This window comes from Rhinopithecus roxellana, chromosome 10, assembly GCF_007565055.1.
Source record: "Rhinopithecus roxellana isolate Shanxi Qingling chromosome 10, ASM756505v1, whole genome shotgun sequence".
NCBI classification, from domain to species: domain Eukaryota; kingdom Metazoa; phylum Chordata; class Mammalia; order Primates; family Cercopithecidae; genus Rhinopithecus; species Rhinopithecus roxellana.
In genome coordinates this window covers 2,529,256-2,540,183 of record NC_044558.1, presented here as the reverse complement: position 1 = coordinate 2,540,183, position 10,928 = coordinate 2,529,256, and the positions used below count along the sequence as shown (strand labels likewise).

At 56.2% G+C, this 10,928-nt stretch overlaps 1 protein-coding gene across 4 annotated transcripts; it reads right to left on the bottom strand.

Moving 5' to 3' along the window:
- Positions 1-903: 903 nt before the first annotated feature.
- PIANP (PILR alpha associated neural protein) lies at positions 904-9,401 on the bottom strand. 4 transcript variants are annotated; one of them, XM_030939154.1, is made up of 6 exons: positions 9,200-9,401; positions 6,636-6,695; positions 5,877-6,382; positions 5,041-5,122; positions 4,031-4,252; positions 904-1,087 (listed from the first exon to the last, which is right to left on the bottom strand). In XM_030939154.1, exons 2-6 carry the CDS (start codon positions 6,650-6,652, stop codon positions 1,066-1,068), a joined length of 849 nt encoding a protein of 282 aa, XP_030795014.1. In that variant the 5' UTR covers positions 6,653-6,695; positions 9,200-9,401; the 3' UTR covers positions 904-1,065. The 4 variants fall into 4 exon arrangements, with proteins under 4 accessions (XP_030795014.1, XP_030795013.1, XP_030795015.1 ...); XM_030939153.1 differs by lacking the exon at positions 904-1,087 and adding an exon at positions 2,424-3,676; XM_030939155.1 differs by lacking the exons at positions 904-1,087; positions 9,200-9,401 and adding an exon at positions 2,424-3,676 and having other exon boundaries at positions 6,636-6,733.
- Positions 9,402-10,928: the final 1,527 nt, after the last annotated feature.

Below are 10,928 nucleotides of genomic sequence, written 5' to 3'. Positions count from 1 at the left end.
TCCGTCAGCCCTGTTCTTGCCCTTGCTATAAGAAGGAAGTTTTCCAGCTACTTGGAAGGTTGAGGCAGGAGAATCACTTGAACCTGGGAGGTGGAGGTTGCGGTGAGCCAAGATCATGCCATTGTACTCCAGCCTGGGCAACAAGAACTGAACTCCCTCTCAAAAAAAAAAAAAAAGAAGCAAGTTTCAAGTGCTCTGAACTCCTTAGGGAAAAGCTTTAGAACAATAAATGTGGGGCGTAGGGGGAGGAGGGCTGTTAATTTTAGCCTGGGGTTCTCCAGCTGGCATACTGTTTCCATCTTGAACCACTTCCACACCCTGAGCTGTTCCTGGGAGATCCCTCCCTCCTCCTGGGGGCTTCCCCATTCCCTGGTTTGGTCTGAGCCACAATGGCAAGCATTCCAGAAAAATGCTAAGAGAAGCCTGGCTGAGTCATTTGATGCACAGCTCAGGAGGCAAAGAAAGGATGGTGATGAGAGACGCTGGTTCCAGTGGTGCCTGTGATGTGTGACCTCGAAGAACCTTCCAGTTCCCAAAAGGGCAGCATGGCCATTGTTTTGTTCTTGGTTAGTGACTCTGCTGCAGGTTTCTGAGGACCTCCCAAAGCCCCACAGTCTCTGTTTCAACTACAGGAGAGAGAAAAGTTAGGGTTTGTTCCTCAGGGCCTCATGACTCTTCATGGCTAACATGACAGTGCAATATCGTTTGGGAGAATTATTTTAGTACAGTTCAGAGTCTGGCAGTCTCCTTCCTCCTCTGTCTCTCCTGCCATCTGACTTTCCATAGGGAAAGGAGGACATTTAGGGAGAGGGAACAGGTGAGGATTTCCAGTATCTTGCTGGTGTATTTTAATTTATTTAAATTTAGAGAAACAGCGGTCTAATCAGGCAGTAATTAATTCCCTCTTCATTAGGGGCCTTCATGTGTGCCTTTTGCATATGGATGAGCCACGGGTCACACTGTCCCTTTGAAGAGAGATCCTTGCTGAAGGTGAGAGCCCAGTGTGCTCTCCGGCACTTGAGCTCCTTCCCCTTCTGTGCCAATGCTTCTCTTTTCTCCCTACCCTCACCTGACAAGGACTAGATTCCTGTGGGGAAAGAAGAAAAGGTTAATGAAGCTTCCTATCCCACCCTCCTTGGATCTGAATCCCTCCCTCACGGCCCACAGCTTATAACATCCATGCCTCATCCTGTACCCTCAGGTTTCATCCAGCCCGCTCCCTCCCATCAGCCACCTGCTGGGATATCTTCATGCCCCAATGAGTTGACTCCTCAGAAGCTTGTTTGCCTGGCACCTCCGCTTTGAGTTGGTTCATCAATCCTTGGCCCTGCTCTGCTTCTTTCCTCTGTAGCAGTCCTTTCCTTAGGGAGTGTGATGCCCTGAATGCACACACTGCTGTAGTCCTGACAAATACGCTGCCTCCTCCTGGCACTCACCATTATGTGCTGCACAGGCTCAGCTACACTTCCCTCAGCTCACAGTGCAGCTCCCAACACCTAAAGCACACACCTACCAACACACAGACATTCCTATCCTAGCTTGAAAGATAAACGCATGGGGGCATATCCAGTCTAGGGCAGCCCGGGCCACCCTTTTGTGCACTACAACATCCATATCCTCCCTGAGGCCACCCCATTTCCACGGAGCAAGTGGGGCACAGATTGGGGGAGGGGGGAGAGATGGGACCTGGGTGGTTACCATAGCAATAGAGCCTAGCAACAGCTGAGAGGCTGATGTGTGGGTTTTCACAGGGCTGTTACAAGAGCCAAACCTAGAATTGGGGACTCAGAGGTGACTGATCCCAACTGGGCAGCCTGCATTCCCTCCCCAAACACACCCCTTGATCCCACCCCCACACCCCTGCAGTGCCTCTCTCTGAGAGGGCAGAGTAGGGAAAGCTAATGAGTTAACCACAGGGCTTCTGATTCTGCACAGCTTTTGGGGGGCAGCTGTGGGTGGGGGCAGGTTAGGGAGCAAAGCTGAAAATAAACCAAGCAGGGCAGCTTCTTTCAGATGGCTCCCTCTCATCTTTTCTCCATCGCTCCATTTTTCTCTTCTCTTTTCCCCATTCTCCCTCCGTCTGTCTTATCAGCTCTCTCTTCCACCTTGATCCACCTCCTATCCTTCCATGTAACTTTCCTTTTCTTCTGTCTCCCTTCTTTTGGTCTTTCTTGACCCTCCCTGGCAAGGAACAAGTGAGCCACGATTTCTATTCTAGTTTCTCTCTTGTGCAATGCTCGTCAGGACGGCTCCCTTCCATTTTGTCCAAGTTAAAGCCCCAGTTGTCCCCCAGCTCCAGGTCAGAGGAGGGCAGGTGACTTAGGTCTAGAGGGGGTCCCCACCTCATCCTGTACCTCCTCCTAGCTGTCCACCCCCTCTCCTCCTCTCTACGGGGGTCAGAAGGCAGAACCAGGGGACTTGAGTATCTTGCAAAGGCTTTATTTGAAAATTTTGAAACTTACATCCCACAGTAATTCAAGATGATCACCACAAGAAGAAGGAGATAATACAAAAATATATATCACAGCATAGGAGCCAGGGAAGAGGGGAAGGGAGGAAGGTGGAAAACCAGTGAGAAGGAGGGAAGAACCTGAGGAGGGGGAAAGGGCAGGGAGGCAAAAGGAAGGAAGAGTGGAAGGAAGGAGGGAAGAAAGGAGGGGATAGGAGGGAGTCCGGGAAGAGAAGGGGTAGATTTGGAGGCAGAGCTCCTGATGGCCTTGAACCAGCTGACTCCAGTCCCTGGCAGCCTAGGTGGAGTTAGGGAGCCCAAAGGCAGGCTGGGAAGGGAGGACTGGCTCAGGGGGCTCTGAAGTCCAGAAAACGGCACACACACAGACAGCCAGGACAGACAAGACAAAAGGGACTGTAGGAGAAAGGGAAGGGCAAATGGGAGTCCCTTTCTCATGTAGTGCAGCAGGCGACTCCCCAAAACCCATCTGTCAGAAAACAGATTTTAGCAGTGGGGTGGGGGTGAAGTCTGGGGCCTCACTACCCCCATTCCCAAGGGGGAGCCCTCAGGGTGATGCCGGCACCCTTGGAGTGGGATGGGGAGACAGAGAAACAAATGGTGAGGAATGGGACGAGACCATGACAGATGAGGGCACAAAGAGCCCCCAGCTCACCTCCCACCCACCTCTGGAGCAGCATGCAGGGGCTGCGGAAACGAGGTGAGTGGGTGTTCATGAGGGAGAGAGTGAGCACGCTGCACACCACCACAACATCAGGCCGGGAAATGCATGAGAGGTAAAGTGTGCAGGAAACACTGACCACTGAGTGAGCTGAGCACAGAATGTGGGAAGGAAAAGTGCAAATGTGAGACGAGAGAACTTGAGAGTCAGCTGAGCGGAGCAGTGTGGACAGGGAGAGGGTGCAGGAGCATGTGCAAATGGCCTGTGAAGGTGGAGGTGAGTGTGCAAGGCTTTCATGTGAGTGCACAGGGGTGGGGACAGGGACCCGAAGTCAGGCCCCCACCTGCAGGAGGGCGAGCAGATAGGATTGCCTGTGGGGCTGGGGAGTGTTCCGGGGTGGTGTGCAAGGGCAGGAGCCAGGAGCCCCTGTGGCCCCAGCTCCCCACAGCTGCCCCACCCTCAGTGGGATGGGGGCTGTGCCGGCCCCTTGGCCTCCTGCTTGGCTGCACCCCAACATTGGGGGGCATCACAGATTCACCAGGGGAATCCTGAGAGGAAGAGGGAAAGGGCACAGTCAGGAACCAAGGGGTAGGCCAGAATAGAAGGGGAAGTTCAAGACAAAGAGAGGGCAGAGTTGTCTTAGACAAGGTGGCACGAGAAAAAACCAAAGAGGGCAGAGTTGGAGTTACGGGCAGCAGAGAATAGGACACAGATCCTGAGAGACTGGGAGAAGGAAGGGTGCCTCCCAGAGAGGAGCTGGTCCGCCCCCTTGGGAGGGTCAGGAGCTGTGGGAGGCCACGCCTGCCTCCTCACCACCCACCCAGAGGGCACCCCCACCCCAGCTCTGAAGACCTAAGTTGCCTTCCCTCTTTGCCCTCCCATCCCATTGCCCCTGCCCTCACCGGTTCAACTGGAAGGCTGGAGCCCCCTTGGGGTGGGGCATCCCAGGCCGGGGTCCCCCTCGGGGCTCCTCATGGTCAGGGGTGGGGGTAGGCGAGTCCCCGAAGGCCCCCAGCACAGTGACTCCGGCGGGGGACAGGTCTGTCAGCGGCTGCTGGCTCTCCTCTTGCCTCAGGGCACCTTGCTGCCCTGAGGGTCTGCGCCGCTTCTGGCTGCGGTCCCAGCTGGGGCACCAGAGGGAAAGAGGTTCTCTTGCACACTCAAGTAGCCCCCCCATCCTGGGCCTGCACCAGTGGTCACCCCCAGCCTTGCGCAGTCACTCCCAACATCTTACAGCAGAGAAACTGGCCAAAACACTTCCCTCTACTAAATCCCCTTGGACTCTGTGCCCATAAAACCACTTCCCCTGCCCTCTAGGGGCGCTTGGACATCTAAACCTCCTTACCCTCCAAACCTGATCCAGATCCACAGAATTAGTATCCCCTCCCCACCACCACAGTGTCCTCCCCTCTGCATGCCCAGAAGAGTCATTTCTCTCCTCGGCAGACAACTGGCAGGCTTAGTTCTAGTTCAAAGCAAGCTAATGACTTGGACACCTGAGTCTAATGATTCAGTAAAGTGTGAAGGACTGAGTGATGCATTATTAAATGTGTGCAAAGAAAGCTCTGGATCCCCCCCCCCAGGCAACCCTAAGAAGGGCTCTGCAGACTGGGTCAGCTGTCTCTGTCTTGGAGGAAATAGGGGCAAGGGAGGCCCACCAAAGCCCCAAATGCACAGAAATAATTCCCCTGCCTTCCCTTACCCTTGTATTTCCCTGGGAGACAGAATCTACCCTGATTTCTCACCGTCTTCCCCCAGCCAAATCCTTATTATCTTTTCCCAAGTTCTTGTCTTCATCCAGCATTTCCCACCCACCCCCCAGCAAAAGTGCTGCCCCTGCCCCTCCTGGCTAGAGCCTCGACTGCCAAACATTCCATCCCCATCTGCCAGCACCCTCCTCCTCTCAGCTTACCAGAACTTGAAGATGATGCCAGTGGCCACGAGAACAATGATGATGGAGATGGTAATTGTGACATAAAGCTGGGGGTCCACACCTGATTGGGGTGGGAAGAAAGTTTTAGGGAGCCCCGAGGTGGTAGGAGCCAAGAGGGGCTGGGGGCTTGGCCGTGGGCTGGAGTGGCATTGCTGTGTGGAGCCATGCTGCCGACTGTCTGCCCCTCTGGAGCCTCCCTCTTTATTGTTACCACCAGCGTTCCCCTGAGTTTTCAGCTCTTTTCCTCCACTTTCCCAAATGTATTTCACCAAATCCTGTGTGTATATGTGACGAGGATGAGGCCCTGTGATCAGAGAGAACCTACCGCTATGCCTAGAAACTATGGGGTGGAGATGTCCTAGTCTCTGCCGTGGCCCAACTCCCAAACCACGGGCCCTGTTCCTCTGTCAGCACTCCCTGAGCCAAGACGTCTCCCGGGTAGTGCCCTTCATCCATGGCATTCTCTGCCCGGAATACTCCCACTCTGTTTTCAAGAGCCAGCTCAAATGTCAATTCTCTGAAGGTGTCCTGATCCCCAAGCAGGAGGAGACTCTCACTTCTCTTTTCTCCTAAATCATGCTGCACGTGCCTCTATTTAAGCATTTATTACGTTGACTCCTCTCCGAGTACTTTCCTATCTCTCTGCTCCAGTGGACCTGAACTACGACGGGGTGTCTTTATCGCTGCCTCCTGTGCCAGTATAGTGCCTGACACATTTGTTGGAGGAACTAACAGACAAGGCCTCCATTTCTGCCCCTTGGAGGCTTCACCCAGCCTCCTCATCCATCATATCCCTCCCAGCCTTTCCCACTCACCTTCCCCACGGCCCCCGAACAGGAACGGCCGCAGGGTGGCAGGTGCCTCTCCAAGGATAAGCCCATCTCCATCACCCCGCATGGAGTCTGAGTTGGGGTGTGGGGTTGCGAGCCCATGAGGGGCTGCAAAACCATAGTCCAGAAATCCGGGATTGGCAGAGTTGGGGTCCCCTCCATCCTCTCGAGACACGGTGGGACCCCACACAATAGCCCAGGGGTACTGGGATGAGGGCGGCCCCTCCTCAAAGCCTGATGGGGTGGCTGGGGGTGCAGTGCCAGGCAGGACTTGCCGACGTGATCTTGGGACCCGAGGGGACCGGCTCGGTGGAGGTGCCCGCTCCCACACACACACATGACGTGGGGCCGAGGGGCCTCCCCGGGCACATGGGGGGCGGGCTGGGGCTGGTGGGGTTCGAGGGGAGGAGGAAGAGCCCTGAGCAGGCGGTGGGAGGGGCAGCAACAGCAGTGGCCAGAGAGGGAGGAGGTGGGACAGCAGCAGCGCAGGCCTGCAAGAAGGGAGAGAACGTGGCTGAGACACAGGCCTACTGTGGGCCTACGTGTGGGAAGGACAGGCTCACACCAGAAACCTCCAGGTTTCCCTGTGAAAGCAGGTGGGCCTTGGGAAGATTCTCGCCTCACTTCCCATCTTCCAAGGGAGGATGGCCCTCAGGAGGGAAGGCCCTGGATGGGTCTAGGAAGGAAGGAGTCATGACCCCAGGAAATGTGGTCTCCAAGCTCCCTCTGCTGGGCCAAACTTACCACATCCTGGACTCCATGTCTGAGGTCTTCCTCAGCTGTGACCCAGATTTTCAGCCTTTACTGGGAGAAAAAGGGGGCCATCACACCCCAGACCTGCCCTGTGTACTTCCCCAGCTAATTCATCCACCAATTCTACCCGCATCTGCCCTCCCAGGCCACCCAGCTGCCAGCTATGCTGCTGCACCCAGGATCCACTGCTTCTTAGCATCCTTTTAGGGCAAAAACTCTAGCGTGGTTGCCTGACCAGACCCCAGCCCCATCTACAACTTCTCAGGTCCCTATTACCTCTCCACCCCAGGGTCTACTCTGGCTGCTCTGGCTTCCTTCTCACTTCCTCTGCCCACAGCTCCAGGCTTTTCTTGGATCTTAATTTAGAGCCAAGAACCTTGTGATTCCTTGAGCACCTACCGCTAGGGAGGGAGTCTGAGGGTAGGGGGAGGGATGGGGAAGTCAATCTGAGCAAGCGAGTGAGTGTGTGTGCGTGCAGGGGGCCCTCCCAGCCCTGCCACCCTCCCACCCCACTGGCAGCGCCAGGCATTTGTCTTATGATTAGCCCCAGGAGTCTGCATCTTCAGGAGAAAGGAAGAGATGGAGGGATGGAAGAAAAGAGACAGAAAGAGAGGTGAGTGGGAGAAAAACTACAGAATATAATTTTTGCTCTTAATGTTTAATCATCCAAGTGCATAGGTGCCCTCTGAAGGGAGGTGGAGTCAGGAAGAAGCCACCCCCTCAAATGTGGCTCTCCTGGGTAAAGGATCCTGGGAAAATCGGGATGGTTGGTTTTGAAAGAGAAAGGGTGTGTTCTCAGAGCTGAGGGTGGTGGATCCAGGAGGGGCAGCCTCCCTAGTGGGAGTGAGGATAGGACACCCGGTGTCCTCTAGATTCTGGGTCTAAATCTGCCCAATGGGCCGGATGCAGTGGCTCACGCCTGTAATCCCAGCACTTTGGGAGGCCAAAGCGGGTGGATCACCTGAGATCAGGAGTTCAAGACCAGCCTGGCCAACATAGTGAAACCCCGTGTCTACCAAAAATACAAAAATTAGCCGGGGGTGGTGGTGGGCGCCTGCAATCCCAGCTATTCAGAGGGCGAAGGCAGGAGAATCCCTTGAACCTGGGAGGCGGAGGCTGCAGTGAGCAGAGATCACGCCATTGCACTCCAGTCTGGGCGACAAGAGCAAGACTCCGACTCAAAAAATAAAATAAAATAAAAATAAATAAATAATCTGCCCATTGAGTCTTCCCAGATAACAACAGGGGAACAAGATGGGAAAGTCACGCGAAGGGAGTGGGGAAGTAGGCAGTGGGAGAGATGGGAAGGGGTGAAGGGCTGGGAGATGTAAGGGTGGTTAAGAGTGAGAGAGGAGAAAGGTGAAGAGGAAGCTGGCCTGGAGTGCAGGGTGAGAGAGAGCAGGCAGACCTGAAAAAGAGTGGACTGGGAAGAGAGGAGGAGAGTGGGTGCAGAAGACCCGAACTGTGGAGGATGCTGAAAGGAGGAAAGGATGAGAGAAAAGGTCAGGGAGGGGAAACGGAGAGGGTGAAGGGGTCACAGGTGCAGGGGAAGAAGGGGCAGGAGGAGAAGGAGAGAGCGGTACAGGCAGGACAGCCAGAGGAGTGGAGCGTAAGGGAATGGGAAAAAAGGGGGAAGAGCCCAGGATGGGGAGAAAGGAAGTGGGAAAGGAGAACATAAATGCTGAAGAAAAAATGACATGAGGAAGGGGCTGGGAAACAGAGGCGGGAGCAGCAAAGATGGAGGAGTTGGGAATTGCTCCCCCAAATGTAAAGGGATATGGAAATACCGAAAGACATAAGGATAGGGGCATGGTGGGAAGAAGGGAGAGAGAGGAAGGGAAGAAAGCTAGGGAGAGGGAGCGAGGCGTGTAGAGCGAACCAGTGAAGCGGAGAAGGGCTCCCCGGCGCATCTGTGGCCAGCTGACTCCAAGACTATCGCCCCTTCGCCTGTGCATCCCCCCCAACCAGCGCCAACCCAGCCCCTGGGCCCCGCACAGCTTCAGCCGCCCCCTCCAGGAAGCCCGCAGTCCCCGGGCTGGCGCGCCACCCCCACCCCTCTCCCAGCTCCTCACCGACCTGTTGTGCGCAGGAGACGAGCTGGGGGTGGGGCGGGAGCCTCGGGGTGCGGGAGCCGGGCCCCAGCCCCAGCGTGGCCCCCATCCCACCCATCCCGCAGGCCCGCACTCGCCGCACAGGGCTGGAGAGTGGCGAGAGTCGGGGGAGACGAAGAAAAGGAGGTCGGCGAAGGGACTCCGAGGCAGGGAGCGCCGAGAGCAGACTGGGGACCCGAGGCAGGAGACTGCGCGGAGCCGCCCGCCGAGCCGAGACTGGATGGAGGCAGCCGCGGGGACGGGGACGGCTGCGCCAGGGAGGGCGGGAGCGAGCCAGGACCGCGGAGGGATGGAGAGCCCTTCGGGGAAGGGGCGCTGGGAGGCTGGAGGCCTTGTCCCGGGCGAGGGACCGCGTCGGGAGGGGCAGGAGGCGAAGGGCGCGGAGCCGGGAAGGGCAGGGCCGGACTCCCCGCGGGTGGGGGCGTGGGGGTCCCTCTCACTCACCTGCATGGTTGGCACGGCGGCGCGACGACTGCGGGCGCTCGGGGCTGAGCGGGGCTGGGGGGTCGCAGGAGCGGGCGGGGTGCGGGGCATGGTCGGGAGGTTTGGCCCGCGGCAGGGCGCTGGAGCGGGTGGGGGGCGGGCGCCCGGGGCGCGGGGCGGCGGCGGCGGGAGATGCTCGCCTCGGCTCCGCTCGGCTTGGCTCGGCTGGGCTCGGCGCGGCGGCTGGGACCGCTCCGTCTCCGCCTCCCCCTCCCGCCGGAGGCCACGCACGGTTTAACCCTCCTGCTGCCGCGCTGCAGGAGTCAAACCCGGCTATGTCCCAGGTGGAGGGCTGAAGAGGGTAGCAGGGTCCAGCGACCGTCCGGTTCCCTGGGTTCTGATGGCAGTCTCCTCACCTCCTTCACCCCAACTCCAGGGACACCCACGGTCGCCTCAATCAGTTTCTGAGATTCTGAGTCACTCAATGCTCTGCATTCCCAACTTTGTTCTTTTTTTTTTTTTTTTTCTTCTTCTTTTTTTCGTTTCTTTTTTTCTTTATTTTCTAACTTTGTTCTTTTGTATTCTGTTTTGTAGAGATGGGGTCTCGCTGTGTTGCCCAGCCTGGTCTCGAACGCCTGGACTCAAGCGATCCTTCCTGCTCAGCTTCCCGGAGTGCTGGGACTACAGTCACCACTGCCTGTCCCCCAACTTTGTTTTGTCCGCTGTGGAAAGTGCCTGAGGTCAAGGCTGGGGGCAAGGGGTGGAGGGAAGGACTGGGGAGGAAGGACCTTGCACCATCTTTGGATTATCCCCACAGCTTGATCCCCTGTTTCACTCTGGCTCTGCTACCATGCATTAAGTGGATCACGCAGAAATTCCTGGGCTTTTCCAGCACTGGAATACCCAGACTCCGTACTGTGACTTACAAGAACCTTTATGACCTGGCTCCTAGGTGGCTTTCTGATTTCCTTTCCTAAAGATTTCTATTGCCAGGCGCGGTGGCTCACTCCTGTAATCCCAGCACTTTGAGAGGCCGAGGCGGGTGGATCACGAGGTCAGGAGATGGAGACCACCGTGAAACCCCGTCTCTACTAAATACAAAAAATTAGCCCGGCGTGGTGGTGGGCACCTGTAATCACACCTACTAACGAGGCTGAGGCAGAATTACTTGAACCTGGGAGGCGGAGGTTGTAGTGAGCCGAGATCAAGCCACTGCACTCCAGCCTGGGTGACAGAGTGAGACTCTACCTCAAAAACAAAAACAAAAACATTTCTATGCCTCAGTCGCAGGGGACCTGGTGGATGTTCCTGGATGGAGACAAGCTTAACCTGCCTCAGGGCCTTTGCACTTGCTGTTCCCTCTGTCTGGAATACTTTTCCCTGGCTTTTCACAGTGACTCACTGTTTTCATTCCAGTCTCACCTAGATCCAACGCCTTCTGGGAGGCCTTGCCTAATGTCTGTATCAAAAGTAGCCTCTCCTGCCCCTTCTCCCACCACCTGGACACCATCCCTCTCTACCACACTACCTTGTTTTTCCTCGGGGCACTTCTAGGACACCACAGTCTCCTCATTTCCCTCCAACCTCACTGGCTGCTCTTAGTCTTCCTCGGGTGACCTCCAAATGTTGGAGCCTCCTAGGGCTTAGTTCTTGGCCATTCTCTCTTTCCACATTCTCTGTCCAGTGATCTCATCCGGTCCCAGGGCTTAAATACTATGTAAATGTCAGTGAGTCCTAAATTTATATCCAG